The sequence below is a fragment of the Narcine bancroftii genome, chromosome 3 (genome assembly GCF_036971445.1).
Source record: "Narcine bancroftii isolate sNarBan1 chromosome 3, sNarBan1.hap1, whole genome shotgun sequence".
In the NCBI taxonomy this organism is placed as follows: domain Eukaryota; kingdom Metazoa; phylum Chordata; class Chondrichthyes; order Torpediniformes; family Narcinidae; genus Narcine; species Narcine bancroftii.
Genome location: NC_091471.1, coordinates 208,531,796 through 208,557,754, shown reverse-complemented (window position 1 = coordinate 208,557,754; position 25,959 = coordinate 208,531,796). Strand labels below are relative to the sequence as shown.

The window sequence follows — 25,959 nt, the reverse complement described above, 5'->3', positions numbered from 1 at the left end:
TTAAAGAAATGATTGGCCATTTGGAGGTAAATAAAATGGTTGGCCAGTGGGAGGTAATTGATGCAGCAGCAAGGACCTCTCAGTGGCCAACCAATTTAATTGCTCACACCACATATCTGTCCATGGCCTCATGTACTTCCAAATCAAGGCCACCTGCAAATTGGAGGAACAGCATCTTGTATTCTATCTCGGCTGTCTCCACCAGACGGCATCAATGTCAATATCCAATTTCCATTAATCCCCTCCTCTAATCTCCCTTTTTCCTTATCCCTCTGTCTCATTTCCTCCAGCTCCCCTCCCCCTTCCATTCCTTCTCCTATCAGAGAGCTACACTTGGTTCTCTTCCCCATCATTCAGCTCCTTTTTTCTTCTACCCTTCCACCTATTACCTGATAGACTGTTACCTTCCTCCCATCCTCTCCTTCTCCCCCCCCCCCCCCCCCCCCCACCCAGCTCCTTCCACCATTTTATTCAGGTGTCTACCTGTTTTCCCAGATTCCAGACAAAGGGCTCAGGACTGGCATATCAACTGCCTTTTACTTCCTATGGATGATGTGTGCTTTTCTGAGTTTCTCCTGCACTTTTGTGTTCGGGCCACATCAAAACATTGGTGGCAAAATGCGTAAGGGCAGACTCAAATTAAGTTTTAAAAGCAATATATCCACAATGTACAAAGATTAAGTTCTGAAGTAGTGTTTAATATTACAAAATGAAACACAAAATAAATAATTTTCAATGACAACCTTAACTGCGAAACAAAAGGGTGCATATAGTAGAGAAAAAAAATACAAACTAAGGCATAGAAATTCCACCTGCTATAACAACATTTTTGCATGCTATTTTGTTGAATGAAATTCAGTACAGTACCTAATACCCCAGTCACACACTTCTCTAAATTAGATGGGGCCCTCCAAGTACATGGTGTCAAATACAAAAGCAGCATGCAAAGCTTATTTGAATAAAACTGTTTTGTGAATACAAGCCTGTAAAAGGCTCAGGTTTCACATCCAAAAGGAGGCCGTAAGTGGAGGTGTGACAGAATCTGGCAATATTTAAAAATAGATTGACATTAACAGGGCCTGCTGATAGTGATTCAGAGGTGTCCAAACTCCTATGGGCCGGTTCTTCTAAATGTGTTCTTTCTGAATTATCACTTCCACTGTTCCTGTCATTCCTCCTTTCTGCATCCTCTCTCTAACCAGCTCACTCCCAATCATCTCTCCAACTATCTATCATCCCTTGACAAACACTGCCAATCATCTTTCTGACTGACCATTTTCTGATCATCTCAATAAGCCCCCTAACAATCATCCATCAGCACCTCCTTGCAACTTCTCCAGAGCATCATTACAACAAATTTTTCCCCTCCATGTCAATAATCTTCATAATTGTCTAAATCAGTGGTTCTCAACATTTTTCTTTCCACTCACATACCACTTTTAAGTAATCCCAATGCCATTGGTGCTCTGTGATCAGTAAGGGATTGATTAAGGTGGTATGTGAGTGGGACCACTGGTCTAGATGCAATTGTTACTGAAATATTTTACTTGAGAAAAATTGTCATTGGCCCATTTCCTTTGGAGTTATGAAAACATGCACATGAGTCAATTAGGTATGATTAAAACAGTGGTTTTCAAACCTTTTATTTCCTACCCACATTAATCACAGAGCACCTATGGCATAGGGAATAGTGGTATGTGAGTGGAAAGAAAAAAGTTGAGAACCACTAGTCTAAATCATTTATACCCAAATTCTCTCCCTCACCACAATCAATCCCTACTCCCTTCATCATCCACATTGCTGGAAAGTGTGGGAGAAAGGTCATTATATGAGATTTAATGAGTGAGATCTACTCCAATGGTACAATGTGGTTGGCCTTACATACAAGTGAACATCAGCCTTGAAACAAATTCCCCACATGCAAGACCATTTTAATGGTTCTTTCTGGCAATTTCCATCCTACTATTGACCTAAAGTGTGAATACTTTAATCCTCTCAGGATCATAAAAGAGAATTGGGAGGGGAGGGGCATGAAGGAGAGTGGGAAGAAGAGAGTGGGCTCAGGATGTACTAATGGAGAAGACTTTCACTGAGATGGATGAGAATGTTGAGAGGAATCAACAAGAAGATTGAAGGGAGGGGCATGACTGAAAGCTTCAAAACCTGGGTCTCTGCACCCCCCTCTATAACTAAATCCTTGACTTGATTATCAGAAGACCACAGTTAGTATGAATAAGAAACAATGTCTCCCCCTAAATAACGATCCACACAGGTACACCTCAAGGATGCATGCTTAGTCCACTGCTCTACTCGCTCTAAACCCATGACAGTGTGGCTAGACACAATTCAAATGCCGTCTACAAATTTTCCGACGACACCACAATCATCAGCAGGATCACAGACGGCAATGAAGTAATGTACAGGAGGGAGATAAATCAGCTGGTTGCAACCTTGCACTCAATGTTAGCAAAACTAAGGACTGATTGTGGATTTCAAGAGAGGGAGAAATCAGAATGTAAACCAGTCCTTATCAAGGGGTCAGCAATAGAAAGGGTTAAGAAATTCAAATTCATGTGTGCCAACATCTCTGAAGATCTGCCCTGGAGGTTCCGTATTAATGCAATCACAAAGGGGCTATACTTCGTGAGGAGTTTGAGGAGATTTGGTATATCACCAAAAAACTCTTGCAAATTTCTACAGGTGTACCATGAAGAGTATTCTGACTGGTTGCATCGCTGCCTGGTAGGAAGGTGCCAATGTAAAGGACAAGAAAAAAACTACAGAGAGTTGCAAACTCAACTAGCGCCATCACGGGCATCAGTCTTCACTCCATCAAGATCATCTACAAAATGCAGTGTTTTTAAAAAAAAACAACCTTCAAGAATATTCACCACCCAGGCCCTGTCCTATTCACACTGTTACCATCAAGAAGGAGATACAAGAGCCTAAAGACAAACACCCAGCAGCACAAGGACTGCTTCTTCCCCTCTGCCATCGGATTTCTGAATGGAAAATGAACCACAGACACTACCTCAGGTTCTCTTATTTTTGCACTAATTTATTTATAAATGTAATTTTATAGCAATATTTGCACAGTAATGCTACCCACAAAACAACAAATTTTGAGACATATTTAAGACAAATTCTGACTCTCAGTGAAGAGGAGGCAGTGGGCAATGAATAATGTGGATTTCACAAAGTTTAAAAAAGAATCACCATTTAAATGGCAAACACAAGTAATCCGATACCTAGGTATTAGTCTAGATAATAATCTAGGCCATCTATACAAATTATCAGCCATTAATGAAGAAATTACAAGATGACTTAGAACATTGGAAAGATTTACCACTAACACTGATAGGAAGGATAAATTGCATTAAAATGAATATCTTCCCAAGGATTCAATACCTATTTCAATCTTTACCAATTCACTTAACAGAGAAATTCTTCCATGAGCTAAAGAAAATAATAAGGAAATTCTTACGTAAAGGGGGGAAACCGAGGATAGCGCTAGATAAATTAACAGAATGATACAAACAAGGTGGTTTGTAGCTACCAAACTTTAAGAATTATTATAGAGCAGCACAATTAAGATATCTATCAGATTTTTATCAAACAAGGGAAAAACCTGATTGGACCAGGATAGAGCTAGATAAAATAGGGGAGATGGTACAAGAACATAGGATGAAAAACTGGTGCAATATAGAAGTTCACCAGTACTACACCATCTGCTCAACATTTGGAAGAAGATTCACGTAGAAAGGAATAAAACAAATTACCAACTACCAAAACTAATATTGATGCAAAATCAACTAATCCCTTTCACAATAGATAACTTTTCCTTAGAGAATGGGAGAGAAAAGGGATTAAAAGAATACAAAATTGCTTTTAGGGAAATAATTTATTATCATTTGAACAAATGAAGTACAAATATGGAATAACTCACGGTACAATGTTTGCATACCACCAACTGAAAACCTACTTAAAGGACAAACTAGGAAGCAGACTGAGATTACCAGAAGGAAGCAGCTTTTAATATGATTACAGACACAATGATAATTAAAAGATTTATAACAAACATGTACATCAAGCTGCAAGAGAAAGAAAATGATGAAATAAGCTATAGACCCAAACAAAAGTGGGAACAAGATCTAAACATAAAGTTAAAAAATGAAATATTGGAAAAGCTATACTCCGGAACTATGAGAAATGTAATAAACACGAGGTTACGCATGATACAATATAATTGGTTACACAGGCTATATATCACGTCCCAAAAGTTAAATAAATGGGATCCAACATTATCAGATAGGTGTTTTCGCTATAAGAAGGAAACGGGAACAACGCTATATGCAATTTGGGCATGTGAGAAAGTGGAAAAGTTTTGGGAAGATCTAAATCAGGTATTAAATAAAATCACAAAAAGCAACATACAAAAAATCCTGAGATCTTTTTTCTATGTAATATAAGAAGTAAAGAATTAGACCTCAAACTGGATGAAGCCCAAAAAAGATTTATTATGATAGCCTTAGCTGTAGCAAAAAAATGTATAATGTCAACCTGGAAATCAGAAGAGAGCCTAAGAGTACAGCAATGGTACATGGAAATGAATAAATGTATTCCATTGGAAAAAATAACATATAAATGAAAAAAATAAAGTCACATTATTTGAACAAATTTGGGAACCATACATGGAACACAACAAAGAAGTCCTATCGCGGACCTCCACCCCCTAAAATGATAGAATGAGAAGATGACGAAATGAACTGATCCAGTGTGTAAAAGCAGATGACACAATCTCCTTGTTTATGTTCACTGTGTGATGACATTGTTTAATGGTTTTATTGTATTGTATATGTTGAATGTTTAATGGGTTTGGAGGGGGTGGGAAGGAGGGAGGGAAGGGAGGAGGAAAAGGGAGAAAATGACACTGTATATTCAAGAGGGAAATGTTTGTATGTATTTTGGTTAATATGGTTCATAGTGAAAAATATTTAAAACATTTTAAAAAGAGGAGGCAGTGGGTAAGAGCGCATCCATGTGCATATTAAAGCTTTTATGTGCTGACACAGCCCCACACAAATGTCTACTTAGGACAATGCACAATGGTTTTCCTGTTGCCTTGAGCCACCAAGGAGGTAAGTTAATTGGTCTGGAAAAAAGCTATCCTACAGTAAAAGAAATCCTGCACAGACAGTTCTCACTCCCTAAAATTAAGTAGGAGCAGGAACATCAGGAGCTTTATGGACAACCTCACCAGCAAGGGACCTGTCTTGCTAACATAGACCGTGTATTCCAGATTAATGGCAGTGACATTGCTGAATGAGCCTCAATCAGCAAGACATGACCAGCACAAAGAAGAAATCAGAAGGTATATTAATTTGGAATGACATACAGGAAGGGGAATGGCATCTTCATAGGATGGGGTTTTGCCAACAAGGATATGTTTGCCTAGTTTTTCAGTGAATTGACTTATGGGATAACTGAATAACGCCAGCTGACTTTATCATAGAACCAGCACATTACTGTCATCAATGCTCAAATCCCAAACCTGAAAGCTATGGATGAAGCCAAGATGAACCTTTAATGGTGCAACAGGGCATAGTGTGATACTCAACCAATGTTTTTACACAATACCTCAGTCCATTTTTTATCCCCCCCAGTTGTGATGCTCTATCACCTTCATTAAAAGAGGGCAGGAAACTATCTCACATTGGGCTGAAGATCACCAGCAGTTTGATATCAGGAACCTTTGGAGTAAATTCTTCTTAATTAAACATTTAGGAATTCCCTTACCTCAAGATGAGCTGCAACATGACATCCTCACAGTTCAGGCTGATGAGTGTTCTGAACAAAGCCAGAGAAACGACACACAACTGGTAGAAGAATTTTAAAAAGTAATCAGGCTTCTGTTAACATTACTGACATTTCCATTAATAAAAAGCATTGGTGTTGTGACAATACTGACAATCCTAAATACAAGTTTTAATAAATACAAATGTATGATGGAAAATGTTAGAGTCTGTCATCAAGAATTGAAAGTAGGATACCTGTAAATTATCAGTGCAATTAAATAAAGTCTACAAGTATTTATGAAAGGGAAATCATGATTGACAAACTTATTGAAGTTTTTTTTAAAAAAGATATACCTGGAACAAGTAAATGGAAAACCAATGGATATGGTGCAGTTGATTTTCAGAAGGCCTTTGCTAAATTCACACACAATGTTAGTGCATACAGGATGGGGTTAGGGCAGGGGTGTCAAACTCAAATTCACAGGGGGCCAAAATTAAAAACTTGGACTAAGTCGAGGGCCGAACTAAATATTTATTGAAAATTTTCAACAACATCTGCATGTTTTCTCTTCTTTCAACATATGTAATGTTAAACTTTAGGATATAACTTTAGGGGGATAATGTTACAGGTCAGGAGTAGGTAGCTCAAGTTCACCCTTTGCTTGACCTGAGGGAAACATATTTGGTCCCTGTGGAGATGTAGTCAGCATTCACAGGCTGTGTCCATTTTGGCCTGCATCAGGACTCAGCATTTCTTGCTCACTCCTCAGACTCTAGGCCTCTATTCACCCTAGACCCACCATCCCTCTACCTGACCAGTCCTTTACCCAACCTCTACTCACCCCTCACTCCACTCGCTCTGCCTCTACCCACCCCATTCTATACACGCCCCTCTACTGCCTCTCCCCTCAACCTGTTCCTCCCTCTACCCGTCTCTCACCCTCTAATCACCCCTCCCCTACTCGCCCTGCCCCTCCCCTTTTACCTCTTCCCTATCCACCCCTCCTTCTACTCATCCCTCCCTCTAACTGCCCCTCGCACCACCATAACTTCCCCTGCCCATTACTCCTCACCTACACCCTCTGCCCACCCCTGCTTACCCACCCACTCAGGCCCAACGCACTGCCGATCAGCCTTTGCGGACAGCCACCATCTCTCTCTTCACGTGCAGGGCCGAACCAGCCGTCCCTGGGGTCCACGCGGGTGCAAGCGCTGAAGGCCGTGGCGACCGGGAGAAGTGCGCTCGCGCTGTGGAAGGGCCGACCGGTGCCAGTCGCGCGGGGCTCGCGCTGCCCGGGGGCCGTGCACAGCCTGCCATGCCCGTCGCGCCGACAGGAAATCACAGGCGCTCGCCAATCCGCCGCATCGCTCGACAGGTGGGAGAAGTGACTGGTTGTGCGGGGAGCCTTCCAACTGGCTTGCCGGCTGATGACATCGACAGACTTCTCGTGTTACAATTTCTCATGTTACAATGGGGAAGGATGTGCAATGAAGGGGGAGGATGGTGGGGGTGACATTACCAAAAAACAGCATCAGCTCTCGCTGCAGGGCGGGCCACCTCTAATACATTTTTGAAATGATCTTGCGGGCCAAATATAATTATATCGCGGGCCAAATTTGGCCCGCGGCCAGAGTTTGACATGTGTGGGTTAGGGGAAGTAATAAGTTTAAATTTAGTTTAAAATTGCATTATACCTAGTGCAGTGAGAAGGGTCCTCTGCAAGCTGTCTAATGTTGGGGTTAGTCACATGATTTAAAGAGAATAGAATTATAATGAAAAAAACTAATTAGTACTAAGTGAGGGTAGAATGATTACACAGTACAGGGGTTCATTTAGGAGCCTGATGGCCGTGGGGAAGAAACTGTCTATAAGCCTGTTGCTGTGTGCTTTCACACTCTTGAACCTTTTTCCCCAATTGAAAGATAGAGTGTGTCTGGGTTGTGATGGCTGCCTTTCTTAAGCATCAGGAGATGTAGGCGGAGTCCATGGAGTGGATGGAAATTTGTGTTATGTTCTGAGCTGGATCACTACCTTCTGTAGGAGAGCAGTTCCCATACCACGCTGTGATGCATCCAGCAAGTGTGCCTTCGATGGTGCACCTATACAGATGTTTGGTGACAAGGAGGTATGAACTTCCTTAGTCTTCTAAGAAAATGTAGGGGTTGGTTCACTTGCTTGACAGTCAACATGCTTGTCTCAGGTCAGTCCAGCTTGGGTCACTGCATATTCAGGGACAAGGTACCTGGTTACATTTTCCCTTATTTAGCTTGGGCACTGAAATCAATGTGTTGCCCCACTGCCACACCAGAAGGGAAGAAAAAAAATTAATCAAATGAGTGACAGGACTTGTGAATCATGGACTTCCATTCATCATTTATTTAAATGCACATTTTACTTTTGCTGCAGTTTTTGTGCAATGACCACTGCTGAAAGGTAAGGGAGCAGATGGCTATACTATTACATCTGTAAATCAGCACAGTTACGAATGACCTACCCGGAAAGGGGTGTTAATTCGGCTGACGAGTGTGTCTAGAATTGACACATTCTCATGCTCATGCAACAGAATGAAGCTCAGGAAGGTCTGCAACATTGCAGGCTCCGAGATGCTGCGGAGGAATAGATCCAAGTATGCTGTGGTAGTCATAACTTCTTCTACCATCAACTGAAAACAATTCAAAAGCCACATCAATAACAAGAATGGAAAGGATAATGTATACATAACGCAGCATACCTCTCAATTGCAAAAACAATTCAGTGGGATGGATTTGTATCCTTGTGTGATGAGATAAAGTGAGAACTAGGAATCAGCCAGCCTGTTTCCCATCCCTCCAGAGACTTATTTCCAATTTAATCACAATCCATCTCAGTGTGTTTCCAACACTCAGACAACCTGGTGTCATCTGACATCTCAGCAGAGGGAATCTTATTTAATATCATGGGAATACTCCTCCATCAATTCAATAGAATTATGAACTAGAAAGGACATTATACTCACAATAATCTTGAAATACAAGTACATACAAATTTGATTGATTTGCCCCTGCTGTTACATGTCATACTGAACATAAAAAATCATTTAGCACACGTTTATGTTTTTCCTCATGAGGTGTCACTTGTTCATTATCATAATTTACTTTACAACAGAATTTGGATCAAAATGCGACTACTTGCAACTTTCAGTTCACACTCAAGTCACACAAGGAACAAAGTCGCATCAAGTCAGGACTCATGGATGAATTGGAGTGCAAAATGGGACATCCAGATGCAAACAAGAAAATGTGCAGACACTGAGGTCTAGTGCAATATATACTGCACTACTCTCTACTCCGTAGTCAACGTTTTGGGCCGGGGCCCTTCGTCAGGAATGTTTTCAGCATTTTCAACATTCCTGATGAAGGCTCAGGCCCGAATTATCGACTGCTCTTTACTTCCAATAGATACTGGGTGACCTGCTGAGTTTTTCCAGTGCTTTTGGTGTATTTTTGGGACATCATATTTACAAGCACCAACTTCATTTTTATTTGTTCAGGCAGCACTGACTCAGATCATGAGATCGTGGTGCAAGAAGCTGCAATCTTTGACCTCCATGATCTCATTGCAAATTGTGGCACATAAACGCACCAGCTCCCTGACACAGTGGTCTTCATGACTGTGACGGCCACAAAGAATACAGATTAATGATGCTAACCCAGTTCCCAGAAGGTTCTGCAGCCAGCTGTTATCTGTGAAACATGGAGCTCTCCTTGGACCTTTCTAAATGGAAACCCTTGACAATTTCTTAAAGCAAGTGTGTCTCAATTTTGTGATTTATTCTACCCATTCCCTAGTGTTATTAGAGCTACATGTTTAACACAAATGGAATTCATGTCACATCTTTGTACTTCACAGGAGTACACCCAATAAAAATTGAACAGCAAAACTGGAAATATTAGGGCAAATGATCAAAAGCTTCATGACATGAAAAGCTGTTCTAAAATAAATTTTAATGAGGGGTGAAAAGAGAGATTACAGATGGATGGAGGGCATTTCAAAGCTTATGGGGCCTCTACAGCTGAAGGCTTTGCGGTTAGTGGTGGAAGTGACTAAAATCGGCAATGAATATGGGGCCAAAATTGAAGCTCAAGTTCACAGAGATTTGGTTTCTTTTATTTAATCATATTTCACAATTTGGAAGGCAGTAACAAGGCCAGCTTTTATTGCATAAATACCCTTGACAAAATAGTGGCTGTGTCCCTTCAGAAGGAAGTGCTATAAAAAAGATCTTGTCTACAATTGAGGGGAATGGACAGAAGGTAATGTCAAGACAACAACATGGTCTACTTCAGAAAGATGCCAGGGAGTAGAAGGTGGAATACAGGAGTAGATACAATGAGAGGACATGGGTTAAGGTAAGGAGGAAGATATTTAAAGAAGATACGTGGGGGACCTTCTTCACCCAGTGAAAGGTAAGTACCCTTAATGGACTGCCTGACACAGTGGTTGAATCTGGTCACTGACAGCATTTAAGTGTCTAGCTAAACATTGGAATCAATTGTGCATAGAGGATCTGGATAATGCTCAACAATTGGGTTAATAAGGAAAGGTGCCCCTCTGGTCATTTCACAAGAGTCATTGGGTCGAGTGAAATAAGAGGGAGACAAAAATGTTCCTAGGTAACACTTTATCAAACATTTCCAGAGCAGGATTTGCCAGGGGTCACAGAGGGGCTTGTTTCTGTGTGGCATGACCTTGTGACCTCTGTAGTTGGTCCTTATCCTTTGAGGCCGTTCCTATCCATATATCTGTTCAAATTGTTCCCACTTTTATAGGTTCCTCTACCAGGTTATTCCAGATATAAGCTACCATCTGGAACAAAAAAGTTGCACCTCAGGTCCCTCTTAAATCTCTCCCCCCTCAACTTAAACCATTGCCTTTTCATTCTGTAACCATCTACCCTGTGCGAAAAAAACTGTGAGCATTCACTCTATCTATCCCTCTCACAATTTTATAAAACTCTATAAGTTCACACCTCAACCGCCTATGCTTTGGGGAATTAAAAACTTAGCTTATCCAATCTCTCTCTTGAATTCAAACCCACTCATCCCATAACATCCTGCTGAATGCCCTCTGATGCCTTCCAATTTATTAATATCTTCTTAATACTAAACAATCAGAACTGAACAAGTGTGGTCTCACCAATGCCTCATGTTGAAATCCAGTTCCACGAATGCCAGCAGATCAGCTACTCCTTGTCACAATAAACAAAGGACACTTGGGTATATGTATTTTTCTAAATTATTTGACAAGGCAATGAAGTTAGAACACATTTTTTTTATTTCTATGGAGGTTAAAATACCCATGAAAAAAGTGTCAGAAGTCTGAGTTCTGCCAATCGCTTATTTCTACATTTCACTCAGGTTGCAGGTAAAACACTTTACAAAACTCAAATATAGCTAACCATTACAAAATTTGGATAGGAATTCACAGCATACAACCTACTAACTTTGTGGAGTGCAGGAGCCATGACAGGTACAAGGAATCCATTGTAGATATAGTTCACAAGTTGATTGCGGATCAAGGGGTGAGCAACCTAAATCAGAAAGAAGCACGGATTGCAAAGTAAAATAAAAAGTTAAAGTAATACCCAACATATTTACTTTGTCTAATCTAAGCCCACAAAATAGGAAAAAGGTAACAAAGCTTATTAGATCATTCTTCTTAGAAATAAGGGCAGTACAGTTTTTTTTACATTTTGGCATGAGAAACTCTGTTGAAATTTAGATATCAGTTTTTTTCATAGTCAGATAAACCACGCTGACTGGTCTAAGCGCAATAACCCTTTTACCACTGACTGGTCTAACCGCAATAACCCTTTTAACACTGACTGGTCTAAGCGCAATAACCCTTTTAACACTGACTGGTCTAAGCGCAATAACCCTTTTACCACTGACTGGTCTAACCGCAATAACCCTTTTAACACTGACTGGTCGAACCGCAATAACCCTTTTAACACTGACTGGTCGAACCGCAATAACCCTTTTAACGCATCAAACAACTCTCTAACTTTGATCATGCTCATACTAAAAAAAATTCTTATCATTAGCCTAAGCCAAGAAAGGGCTAAACTTTCCCATATCTGTTTTGTTTTTACTTACTGTGCACCAAGATTTAAAACAGTCTTCTAAAATTACTTATGTTGGTGAGCAGATGAAATAGTGATTGGTTAATTGGGCACTGTAAATTAACCTTAGTGTGTGGGAGTGTGGGTAGAATCTGATCAGAATGCAGGAGAACAAACAAAAGGGATATATGTGGGATGATAAAAAGTGAGTTTCATGGTCAGTATGAACTCAAAGCGCTGAAGCCTCATTTCCATGCTTCATTTCTCAGTGATTGATATTAATTGAGCTCCAATTAGAAAAAAAAAAGTATTCTTGGGTATTAAAAAACAGGAAATTACAAAGAAATTGTGTGACTGGGTTCCTGTATCAAGAGTTTGTGAAAAAATAAGGTTGAAGATTAAACTTTTGATATGGACTGAAAGCAACACGGAAAGGTGACTGGAATTTGGAGACAAGATAACTTTCAGGTAATACATTTATCTGTAAATGCAGAACATTGACCACCGCCAGTGGGCTGATAACGCCTCAAACCGTGCATCTTGGCGCCTCACAGTTTGGCGGGCAGCAACCTCCTTTGAAGAAGACCGCAGAGCCCACCTCACTGACAAAAGGCAAAGGAGGAAAAACCCAACACCCAACCCCAACCAACCAATTTTCCCCTGCAACCGCTGCAATCGTGTCTGCCTGTCCCGCATCGGACTTGTCAGCCACAAACGAGCCTGCAGCTGACGTGGACTTTTTACCCCCTCCATAAATCTTCGTCCGCGAAGCCAAGCCAAAGAAAGAAATGCAGAACTAAGGATTTTTAAGAATTGGTAAGTACAGATTCAAAGTGTTTTCAGCATTAGTGGGGAGTTTGAACTAGGCACAGTTATTAGGATAAAGATTTCAGATTTATTGTCAGAGTACATACATGACATCACATACAACCCTCAGATTCCTTTTTCATGCAGGCACAGCAGAATTAACACTAATTGGTAGTGCAAAAAATGAACTGTACACAATGTAAATGTGTAAACAAATAAAAGACCTGTAAATAGATAATGAATGTAAATATACTGACTGTGCAATACAGAGAGAATAAAGAAAATCAATAAAGTGGATAAATAAGAATCCTTAAATGAGTGTCTGATTGACTTTGTCATTGAGGAGACTGATGGGAGAGGGGTAGCTGCTGTACCTGAACCTGGTGGCGTGAGTCTGCGGCACCTAGACCTCTTTCGTCATGGCAGCTGCAAGAACAGAGTGTATGCTGGGTGGTGAGAGTCTTTGATTATTGCTGCTACTCTCCAATGGCAGCATTCCCTGTAGATGTACTCAATAGTGGGGAGGGTTTTGCCTGTAATGTCCTGGGCTATGTCCACTACATTTTGGATGGCTTTACGCTCAGGGGTATTGGGGTTCCCATACCAGACTGGATGCAGTTGGTCAGAACACTTTCCATCACACCTCTGTAGAAATTTACCAGGGTTTCTGGTTTCATACCAAACCTCAGCAAACTTCTGAGGAAGTAGAGGTGCTGACATGCTTTCTTCATGATGCCGTTAGTGTGTTGGGTCCAGGAAAGATCCTCTGAGATACTGACTCCCAGAACCTAAATTTTCTCACGCTCTCCTCCTCTAATCCCCCAGTGATCACTGGATTGTATACTTCTGGCTTTCCTATCCTGAAGTCAAAAATCAGCTCCTTAGTTTTGGTGAAATTGAGTGTAAGGTAGTCCTTGGTGCACCAAACAGCCAAGTTTTCAATCTCCATCCTGAATGGTGACTCATCCTTTATACAACCCACTACCATAGAATCATCAGCAAGTCTGTAGATGGCGTTATTGTTGTACTGAGCTACACAGACATAGGTGTAAAGTGAGTAGAGCAGGGGGCTAAGAACACAACCCTGTGGTGCTCTGGTACTGATGGAGATTGTGGAGGAGAAGTTCTTATGAGCCTTCATTGATTGTGGTCTGTAGGTGAGGAAATCCGTGATCCAATTACACGGTGGATGTTAAGTCCCAGTTTGATGATCAGTTTTGAGGGGATGATGGTGTTAAATGCCGAAATGTAGTCAATAAAGAGCATCCTGATTTATGTTTTTTGCTGACCAGGTGTTCCAGGGCTTTATGTAGAGCTAGTGAGATTGCATCTGTCGTAGACCTGTTTCTACGATAGGTAAACTGGAATGGATCCATGCCATTGCTCAGACAGGAGCTGATATGATTCATCACCAGCTTTTGAAAACACTTCATCACTGTTGATGTCAGTGTAATGGTCAATAGTTGTTAAGGCAGGTTACCGCACTCTTCTTGGGCACCAGTTTGATTGACACCTGTTTGAAACAGGTGGGTACCACGCACTGGTGAAGCAAGATACTGAAGATATCTGTGAATACCTTGGTAATTTGATCAGCATTGATCTTTATTACTTGGCCAGGCACTCTATCTGGGCTGGATGCTTTCCCCGGATTCACTCTCCTGAAGGCAGCATCCATGTCATCCTCAGATATGGACAGGATGAGATCATCAGGGGACGTGGGGGTGTGAAGGTGTGGCTCTTCGCTGTTACAGTGGTCAAATCGGGCATAAAAGGCATTGAGTTCCTCTGGAAGAGAAGCTTTTCCATCTGCTACTTTACCGGATTTGGTTTTGTAACAGGTTACTGCATTTAGGCCCTGCCACAGCCGATCGATGTCGCTTGTTTCCATTTTCATCCGGAATCTCCACTTCATGGGAGATAGCTTCCTACAAGTCATACCTGCTCCTGCTTACTGATCTGGATCTCCGGTCTTAAATGCTTGTGATCTGGCTCTCAGCAAGTTCTGGATTTCATTGTTCATCCAGGGCTTCTGGTTGGGGTAAACCCTAAATGATATGGTGGGGACACACTCATCCACAGCTGTTTTGATAAAGTGTATGACAGCCTCGGTGTACTTCTTCAGATTCTCACCAGAGTTCTTGAACACCACCCAATCCGCTGACTTGAGGAAGTCCTTTAACCGTTCTTCAGCCTCCTGCAACCACTTTCTAGTTGTCCTGACTCTGGAGCCTCTCTTTTAGGCTCTATCTGTATATAGGCTGGAGCACAGCCAGGTTTGTCATGCGTGGTCAGCAGGGCAGCCAAGGCAAAGATGGCGCCGCAGGATCATTTCTTCCGATCCAGACCGGAAGAGCGCGTGCGCGCTTACATCAGCGTAACGCAAGTTCTGGAACAGGAGGGGCAGGCCAGGCACAGCCTTAAAAGCTGCAGTGCGAACTTCATAGTAAAGCAGTAGTATAAAACGAGCTCACAGCTTGTTCTCTCAGTCTTTTTGCTGCGCTCACACAGAACCCGCTACCCTGGTGACCCCGACAGGTCTCTATATCCTGAAGACTTGGCACAATGGACCCTGCAGCCATAGGCACCGTTGCATTGAAGCTGCTGACTTTCTGGATAAACAGGCCCTGCACTTGGTTTGGCCAAACGGAGGCCCAGTTCCAGATCAAAAAGATAACCTCCTATTTGATGACATACTTCTGCATCGTCAGCTTGCTCGACCAGGAAGCCGCCTCATGGGTTGATGACCTCATCCAGGTGCCACCAGAGGAAGTTAAATACATGGCTCTTAACATTAACACGTATGGATTTTCACGGTGCAAGAGGACCACCAGGCTCCTTCATTTGGTTGGCCTAGGTGATAGGACCCCATCTGCCCTCATGGATGAGATGCTCACCCTGCCCTCAAGTTCGAGCAGGTGTTCCTCAAGCAGATGTCCAAGGACATCAGACTCCTACTGACTGATGTGGATTTCAGTGACCCGCGCAGGATCGTGGCACGAGCCCAAGCAGTCATCCACCCAGCAGTCGCCTCCTAGCTAGTTTTCCCTCCATCCTGCACTCCCAGTTCACCACCTTCATGCCAAATCACGGCGTCCAGCACCACATCACAAGCACAGGCCCGCCATTGCATTCTCGAGCCCTTCGTCTAGCCCCAGACAAACTCAACCTCACCAAGGAAGAGTTTAAACGCATGGAAGAACTTGGCATTGTCCGCCACTCCGACAGTCTATGTATGCAAGTCTAATGGCAGCTGGAGACCCTGTGGAGACTACAGACACCTCAATGATGCGACGAAGCCTGACCGCTATTTGATTCCCCACATCCAGGATTTTGCAGCAAACCTCCCTGGTGTAAAACTTTTCTCTAAGGTCGACCTGATCTGGGGATACTATCAAATTCCTGTATGATGTCCAAAAGATTCCCATCATCACCCCTTTCGGCCTTTTCGAGTTCCTCTGCATGTCCTTCAGTTTGAAGAATGCGGCCCAGACATTCCAGTGCTTCATGGGTGCAGTTGGCAGAGACTTGCCTTTCATTTTCATCTACCTCGATGATATCCTGGTAGTCAGCAAGACATCTGAGGAACACACCTCACATCTTCACCAGCTTTTTAACTGACTTGCTGAGTTCAGCTTCACCATTAACCCAGCAAAGTGCCATATTGGCCTCAAGGAGGTTGAATTTTGGGGGCCACAAAATTACCAAAGATGGCACCACACCACTGCCCGAGAGAGTGGAGGCTATATGACAGAACACCAAACCAAAGATACTGAAGGGTCTGCAAGAATTCGTGAGCATGATGAATTTTTTTAACCGGTTCATCCCCACAGCCGCCAAAATGATCCATCCACCAAAATCACGCGCTCAGTCTTTGCTTTAATGTTGGGCACAACAAAGGAACTCACATGGACAGATGAGGCTTTCGAAGAAACCAAAAAGGCTCCTGGCTAACATGATGATGCTGATCCACCTATGAACGTAACAATGCCCCTCACAGTCAACACATCCAACACGGCAGTAGGTGCTGTCCTGGAACAGTTCATTGACAACACATGGAAACTCTCGCCTTCTTCAGTTGCCACCTGCAACCGCCTGAACTGAAGTAAAGTACGTTTGACAGAGAGCTGCTAGCCCTCTACCTTGCCATCCACAAATTTTGCTACTTCATGGTCTACTTGGACCATAAGCCGCTGACATTCGCCTTCTCCAAGTCCTCTGACCCATGGTATGCCCGCCAACGGAGGCACTTATCCTATGTTTCCAAATTCACCATCTCCATCCACCATCTTTCAGGCAAACAAAACGCTGTCGCAGACGCACTCTCCAGGCCAGCAGTCCACACTTTGTTGCAGGGCATCGACTACCATGACCTGGATCAATCAATTCCAGCAGGACGATCCAGAGACGCACAGCTTCAGGATGGTGATCACAGGTCTGTAGCTCCAGGACCTCCCACTTGTTACAAGCCTAAAGGACCCCAAAACCCAACAGCAATAGATATTCACCAAGACAAGTGGCTTTTAAAAAAGTTATTTTTAATCAACTTCAAACATGAAAATAGAATCGAACTTTAACTTAACTCTCTACTTAACTAACCCAAATTAACCCCTTTCTAATTCTAAGCGCACGTGTATGTAATGTGCGTGTAAATTCAAGAAAAGTTCTTTGGTTTACAGTTTCAATCTCACTTCTCCTTCTTCCAAGTTCTCTGATTGCAAGCAATCAAGTATAAAGTTCACCAGGCTTGGTGCTTGAAAGGTAAATGTTTTCTGCTCAGGAAGGTTCTTGTAGGGTTTGCAGAGAGATATAGTTGTTGCTCCAGGATTTCCACAACTGAGGTACCACCACTAGTCACCTCAGGGTCTCGCTGATTAAACTTGCCCCATCAGGGTCTTTTATATGATAACCTCTTTTTTCAAGCTACCACAGAGTTCCATTCCTTCCTCTATTTCAAGAGAAACATCAGACAGATAGCACTTCCAGCCATCTACTGCTCTGGAACTTGCTTTCATCAGTTTCAAACAGTTTTCCCTGGATTGCACTTTTCAGTTACTTGTCAGTGTCCAACACACTGACTAGTAAAAAGCTGAGCTGTTAACTCAACTTTCTTTCTTCCAACTGAAACTCCAAAGAGAGCATGTGACTCATGTCTTGCAAAACCCCCACCTTCCTGAGCAAAACAACAGGAGTTCTTTCTTCTGCTCCCATCTGTTAGATAAACAATCCAGAATTTTGAGCACTTTGCAGAAAGGGTACTGATAGGCAGCATGACTCCAACAAGAGAATGGTCAAGCATTTTATGACATCAGTTCAATTAACATCTACTTATGAAAGGTGCCTACATTCTCCAGAGATCCTGCAATGTGAATTCTTCAGTGTTTCAAATAAGATCTGCTTTAAAATGTGTGTATATATGTGACCTACTCTAAATCTTATAAATTCTCCCCAAATATTAATATTGTTACACCACTGGACATCAATGGCACGACTATCCTCTGTGTCGTCTCCACGGACAACCCCAACCGCTAGTCCCTGCCTAATGACAGAGGACAGTTTTCGACACGATGCACAGCTTGTCCCAGCCCTCCATCTGAATGACAGTGCAGATGGTATCCTCCGGTTTCGTCTGACACAGCCTAAGCAAAACAGATTACATAGAGTGCAAAAACTGCCAGACTGCCAGACTCTGATGTCCAGGCACACACTGACCCCCATGTCCAGCAGTTTGACGTTCCAACCTGCAGGTTCCAGCACATCCACCTTGACATAGTTGGTCCCTTGCCAGTCTCCCGAGGATCATGCTACCTGCTCATAATGGTGGACAGGTTCATTCGATGGTCAAAGGCTGTTCCCCTCCTGGATGTCACTACCAATATGTGTGCCAGGGCTTTCCTCTCCTTCTGGGTCTTCCATTCTGTGTCCCAGCAAACATAATGACAAACCGAGGAGCCCAATTCACCTCCACCCTGTGGATTGATCTCTCCAACTCCTAGGCACCCAGCTACACCACACCACAGCCTACCACCCTCAGGCTAACTGGCTAGTCGAGCATTTCCATCGACACCTGAAATCAGTACTGATGGCCGGCTCAAGAGAGCCAACTGGTTAGACGAACTACTCTGGGTCCTCCTGGGGATATGCACATTACCTAAGGATGACCTCCAAGTCTCCTCAGCTGAGCTAATCTATGGCGAGACACTTGCAGTCCTGAGTCAGTTCCTTCCTTCAGAACCAGGTCAAATCACTGACACCGCAGTCGTTCTGATGAGAAGCGAGACAAATTGGGCTCGCTCGCACCACCATCACCATCGCAACACTGTCATCCACCTCTCAACTACCCCGCACACTTAACCTCCTGCGACTATGTGTTCGTTCAAAGGGGCAGGCGCAGGATGCCCCTCCAGCATCCCTTTGAGGGACCCCCTACAAGGTGCTCCAAAGGAATGCATCCACCTTTATACTCGACATCAGGGGCAAGGAGGAACTGTTCACACTGGACCACTTGAAACCAACCCATCTGGACTTGTCAGAACCAGTAAAGGTTCCCCCACTGGTACGTAGGGGTCGGCTGCTGAGGCAGCAAATCTCACTCTCGATGCATTGTGAGACAATTGATTACAGTTCTGGGGGCAGGGGTTGTATGGTGATGCACATAGTTGTAGCAGCAAACCGACCCCACTTGTCACGCACTGTCAGCGGGGCAGCTGCAGCAAAGATGGCGTCATGGGACTTTCTCTTCTGGTGCAGACCGGAAGAGCATGTACACGCTTATGTCAGCATGTTGCAAGTTCCAGAACGTGAGGGGTGGGCCAGACACAGCCATAAAAGCTGCAGCGTGAACTTCAAAGTAAAGCAGTTGTGTTAAACGAGCTCACAGCCTGTTGTCTCAGTCTTTTCGTTGTGCTAGCGCACAACCTCCGACAGGGCTTCCTTATTTTGGTATAGAAATGATCAAGTGTGGTAGGACCTCTGGTACAGTAGGCTACATACTGGTGGTAGTTAGGCAAGGTTTTCTTGACATAGGCCTGGATAAAGTCGCCAACTAAGATTTGTAGTGTGATGTGCTGGGGCGTCTTTTGTTTACTGACCACAGTGTGCAGCTCAGCGTGTGCGTGCTTGTAATCGGCATCATGAGGGATGTAAAACATCCAATCGTTTCAAAATAATATAAATATGGATCAATAGCATATCCTAAATGTGAAGGACAAAGGTAATGATAGCTAATACACAATTCATACAAAATATACACAGTCCTGGAATATAACTTGAATATAACTGGCCAATTTTCTTTTGGAAATGTTTATCTGACTAAGAGTCAATGATAAAGTATAATCTTTACAGAAAAACTCTTAATGCTAGATGCTAGATCTGTCTTATTCTAGATACAGTTTAACATTGTTACTACCGTAAAATGTCTAAAAACAATTAGTAAAGAGATATAAAAACTTAAGGTAATTTAATTTTCCATTTTCCATTTGTTATAGAATATGGAAAGCATTGGGAAGTTTATCATCAACAATGTTTAATTATAAATAATTTTGTCACATGATCTCAGCTCAAGCTTAAACACTCATCGTACTCAAGATTCATTAAAATATTGCAGGGAATTTGATATGGACTGATTATTAAAAAAGATTCATGAGATGAAAAATGAATGCCCTACATTGATTACACTATGTGATTAAACAGGAAAGTTTGCAGTGCTATAATTTATCTTTATCGTCAAGTTCCTCTTTACCTGTATTACAGCATTGCAGAACTCCAAGGAGTTCATAAACTGCACCAATGCTGGAATTTGCATCCAGTCTTCTCGCTGCAGGTAGTGCCACTCATCAGATCTCACCTCCAATTTAGTGGGCAATGAGGAGTAGAGGCCGCTCAAACCCGTGGCCAACACCTATAGGTCAAATAAAAGTATGAGTAGATCCACAATGACCAAAGGTCTCTGAAATATACCTCACATTATAAACTAATTCAAAATATAAACCAATATGTTGTCAAAATATTAAATAAATCCAAAATTGATGAAATGCTTTGTAGCTTTTGATTGTGGAGAGAAAAGCAGTTATGGTATAAAAACACAGAAATGCTAGAGGAACTCAGCCATCCTCGCAGCGTCCATTAGAGGTATCTTACCGATAATTCATGCCTAACCCGTTCCTCAAAGTCTGAGTTTAAAAAAAAGACAGGCATTTGTATAGACGATTGGAGAAAAAGGGAAGATGGGAGGGGGAGGAGTACTGACCAACAGACAAAAGGTGTTAATTAGATATGATATGAGGAAAGGTGAGAATTTATTTTGGCTCTGTGAAAGGAGAGAGGGAAAGGGGAGAGAGACAGTTAGAAGACTGTTAAAGTCCATCTCCCACACATTCTACAGAGGATGTATTAAGAGCATGCTGTGCAATTGTATCACCGCCTGGTTTGGAAGCAGTACTCTCTTGGACTGCAGAGGATAGTGAAGTCAGTGGAAAAGATCATTGGGGAGCCTCTTCCTAGCATGAAGGACATCTACTACATTTGATGCAGGCAGAAAGCAATAAACATTGTGAAAGACTCCACACATCCTGCATGTAAACTGTTCTCCCTTCTGCCATCTGGCAGGAGATACCGTAGCACTCAAGCCCTTACATCCAGAGTGGGGAAACAGCTTTTTCCCCCTAGCCATCAGCCTCTTGAACTCCCAGTACAGATGTGCATAGTGTGCTGTGGTCTTTCAGTGTATACATCTTAATACCTTAATATTTTAAGGTGTAAACTGCTTATGTAAATATGCTCCACGGTCCTGGAGAAATTCTATCTCATCCTACCGTGTGAGCATGGTATGAACGATAAATAAAGTTTGCTTGACTTGAGGAGACATGGGGAAAAAAATTGGGCGGAGAGGGGCAAGGTTTAACGGAAACCAAATAAGTCAATGTTAATGCCATCTGGTTGGAGGGTCATCCAGATAGAATATATGGTGTTTTTCTTACAATTTGTGGGTGGTTTCGGACTGGCAGTGCATGAGGCCACGGAGAGACATGTCATCAAGGGCATGGGGTGAGGAACTGAAATGAGTGGCCACTGGAAAGAATCGTGGTAAAGGAGGAGGTGTGGGTGCAAATGGAGCATCTCCTGTGGTCACAGGGGTAGGTACCAAAGGTGAGATTGGTGGGGATGGAGGAGTGGACAACAGAGTCACGCAAGGAGTGGTCCCTGCAGAAGGTGGGGAGGGAGGAGAGGGGAATATATGTCTAGTGGTGGGAGTGGAAATGGCAAAGGAAGACATCCTGGATGTGGAGGATGGTGGGGTGGTAGGTGAGGATTTGGGGAATCTTGTCTGCATATGGGGGCAGAGAGGCCAGAGCAGATATGTGGATAATGGAGGATATGCGGGTGAGGGCTGAATTGATGGTGGTAGAGGGAAAGCCACATTGTTTGATGCAGGACATCTCTAATGATCTGGCATGGTTTGATGTAGTGGAGGGCCTTGACTGTGTAGGCTTATATCATGGATTGCTCCGCATAGCCAACAAAAAGAAAGGCATAGCTGGGGCCCATGCGGGTGCCTATTGACTTGGAGAAAGTGGAATAAAAGCTTTAATAAGAACTATAAATAATTAGGAGATAAATATGTAATCTGTTGTTTATTTTAATCTTTAAAATTCTCATTGAGTTGTAAAAAGTAGATTTCTTTTTCTTAGATCATGGCATTACACTGTACTTGCACAGATGATCTGACACCATGACCAATTTCCATCCATTTGGTTTAATTTTAAGTAACTGTGTTTCATCCTTATGAAGACTGCCAGCTATAATTGCATGAACTTCTGAAGGCCTTTACCACATTTTGATAATGAATGCCCATAATTTGCATTTATCTTTTAAAGTTTGGTCTCCGTTGACCATCATTGGACCCACACTGACAAACACTGAGGAAAGAAGATAATTTATAGATTTTAAAAATTCAAGCTGAAAAATTTATAATTACAAAGAGAATGAGACAGAAGTTACAACAGTTGCACAGCAATTGTACTGTGGAAACAGCTTCCGTCATTTAATTAGAAAGATTAAAGGAGAATCAGAATATGGCCTATGTCCACAGCTTGCAAATCCTAAGACCACAGGAAAGACATCCAACATGAACTGAAGCACTGGAAACTGCTGATGCTGGAATCAGAAGCTAAACAAAATCTGCTGAAGGAACTCAACAGGTCAAGCAGCATTAGTGGGAGAAAAAGAATGGGCGACATTTCAAGAGTTATCAGCCTTTAGGACAGAACACAGCGTAGCCGTTAGTGCAACACTGTTACAGCGCCAGTGACCAGAGTTTGAATCCAGCACTGTCTGTAAGGAGTTTGCACATCCTCCCTGCGTCGGTTTCCTCCTACCAATCAAAACTTACCAGGGTCATAGGTTAATTGGGTCTAATTGGGCAGCACGGCTCATGTGTTGAAAGGGCCTGTTACCGTGCTTCATGTCTAAATTAAAACTTTTTTAAAATTAAATTTTAAAAATATAAATTTAAAGACTGAGAAAGTCAAGAGAGGAGGGGTGAGACCCAATATGGAATGGTAGGTCTAGTGGAGGTGAAACATGATGGATAAGAGGCAGAAGATTGACAGAGCCATACCAAGAGAGAGAGTGTCAAAAAAAAAATGGATCAGGTGGGGAAAGATGAGTCAGAGTGTGTGATTAGAAGTCAAAGCCTGCCCATCTGAATCTGACAAGAAGAGAAAATGAGAATAGTGGTACAAAGAGAGACCAGATGGAATTCGGTGGGGGATGAGTGGGAAGAAGAGAGTGGAGAAAATCCAAAGGGGAGATGGGATGGATGAGAATGGGTGGGGACACAGAAGAAGACATGAGAAAATTTTCTGTTCATACCATTAAGCTGTAGACTGCCCAGGGAAATACAGCCTCACCCTGGCCGTGAAGAAGGCCCAGAACAGACAGGTCAGCATGGGAATTGGAAGGCAAGCTGAAATGGCAAGTATCTGGGAATGCAGGGTGGCTAGGGTGACAGAATGTAAATGCTCTGAATCAGAGAACACCCTTTTTTAAAAAAGAGATCTGGGAGGAATATTCAAGACAATAATTCAAATTGCAATAGGAATCATAATTTTAATACACAATTGGGAAATTAGAGCACTCTCAACAAAGCAGATATTGTGTGCGTTCTACTGTTTATATGAGTGAAAATGGCTAATGTCAGCAGATGGTAAATTTTATAAATTTATGAGAACAAAGTTTCAGTGTGACTGGTTATCCTGACTCCACTGCAATCTTAAATGCCAATCTTAAATGCCACTATTCATGCATTAGTGTTGCCTCCTCTCTACTACTCCCAACCTGAGTATCCAAGATTGGAAACCTAAAATTAGGTCCCTCAATGTAACTGGTGAAAAATGGACTAACTTAATAAGAGGGTTGAGAATCAAATTCAGGCAATATGCAAACCTTGCTGATCAAGCCCACAAAAGGGCACAAACCAATTACCCCCACACCTCCATTATCATCGAGTCATACAAGGAGGAAATATGCCCTTCACTTCACTGTTCACATCAATCATCCATTTACATTCATCCAATTTTATTCTTCCATCAACTCTCCTCAAAAATGTCTCACTTACCCACAGTTCACAGTTGCATTTACCCGCACATCTTGGAATGTGGGAGGAAACTGGTGTCGGGGGTGGGGTGGGAAACTCACAATCACAGAGAGAATGTTGAAACTCCACAGAGACAGCTGCACCACTGCACTTCAACTTGCTTCCAATAATTACAAAGAAAAATAACAACTTTATCTCTCTATATAAAAATTCTATTAAACAGATAATGATCAACATTATTCCAATATTCAGAACTTTCAAGCACTTTCTATTCTCAGCAATTATAATAAAAAGTCTGCTAATATGCATTTTTGTATTGCTCTATGTTTTAGATAGAGCTTTACAAATATCTAAAATATTTTCAATGTATATAGATGTATTTTAGATTATACTTAACTTGGAAGGATATTAGCATTAATCAATTCAATTGTAGCACCAATACAGTATGGAATGATTTCCAATGTATTATATTTACATCACTTTGTTTGCTTCTCGCTGGATTCTGTTTTAATTATAACTATTGCATGACTTTTTATCTGCCAGCTACAAAGAACAAAGTCAAGTTTATTGTTATTGTCATCTGATTGTACAAGTACAACCAACGAAACAGCCTTCTCCGGTCCTCAGTGTTAGGCAGACCTACAACCAGACATATCACACAAAGAATACATATGCAAGACATGTATTTCATCTATACAAATAAATAAATAGATATTGCTTCATGAATATGAGAGTCTCAGATAGTTAGTGTGAACAATTCCTTTGGTCATTCAGCATTCTCACTGCCCGTGGGAAGAAGCTGTTCCTCAATCTGGAGGTGCTGGCTCTGATACTCCTGTATCTCTTCCCCAACAGGAGCAGCTGAAAGATGGTGGAAAGGGTCCTCAATGCACCCTCCTCATACAATGATCCTGGTAGAACTGGTCAAGGGGTGGGGGAGGGAGACTCCATTGATCCTCTCTGCCATTCCTAAGGTCTCAGATCCGTTTTTCTTCAGCAACCGTATAACATTGTGATGCAGCTGGCCAGGACACTCTTGATAGAGCTCCTGTAGAAGGTTGACATAATGGTGACTGGTAGCTTTGCCCACTTCAGTCTTCTCAGGAAGTGCAGTTGATGTTGCACCTTGCTGAGAATTGAGGAGATGTTGAGTGTCCTTGACAGGTCACTAGTTAAGTAAACTCCAAGGAACTTGGTACTCTCGACTCTCTCTATTACAGAGTTGTCGATGTGAGGTGGAGAGTGGTTGTTCCTGGTCCTCTTGAAGTCCACAGTCATCTTCTTCATCTTGTTCACGTTGAGACTTGAGTTTTTACTTTCGCACCTTTTCATGAGATTTTCCACTTCTCTGTAGTGCAACTCATCATTGTTTTGAGTACAACGACTGTTATGTCATCTGCAAACTTAATGACACAGAAGGAACTGGATTTGGCAAAGCAATCGCGGGTCAGTAACATGAACAGGAGTGAGTTGAGCATATGTAGAACATCTGGAGCAGAACACCTTTGTTGTGTCAAAGGGTAACCACTTTTTATTAGATGTGAGGAATTACGCAGATAAGAAGCAGCTTGGGAGTAGGAACATGACATCATTCTTCATGTCATCAGCTCTGAAACACTGCCATTGTTCAAAGTCTAAATGAAGTACATCTTCTCAAACTCTG

General features: G+C 42.3%; 1 protein-coding gene across 4 annotated transcripts in view; it reads right to left on the bottom strand.

Annotated features, from left to right (window-relative positions):
- Nucleotides 1-25,959, bottom strand: part of fhip1aa (FHF complex subunit HOOK interacting protein 1Aa) — a 192,913-nt gene that overhangs the window by 37,715 nt on the left and 129,239 nt on the right. For all 4 annotated transcript variants that reach the window (XM_069926449.1, XM_069926451.1, XM_069926448.1 and 1 more), the window contains exons 4-7: nt 20,442-20,600; nt 11,279-11,365; nt 8,291-8,458; nt 5,797-5,876 (exon numbers count right to left, since the gene is read on the bottom strand). In XM_069926449.1, coding sequence (XP_069782550.1) covers nt 5,797-5,876; nt 8,291-8,458; nt 11,279-11,365; nt 20,442-20,600 — 494 coding nt within the window. The remainder of the gene's footprint in view (nt 1-5,796; nt 5,877-8,290; nt 8,459-11,278; nt 11,366-20,441; nt 20,601-25,959) is intronic.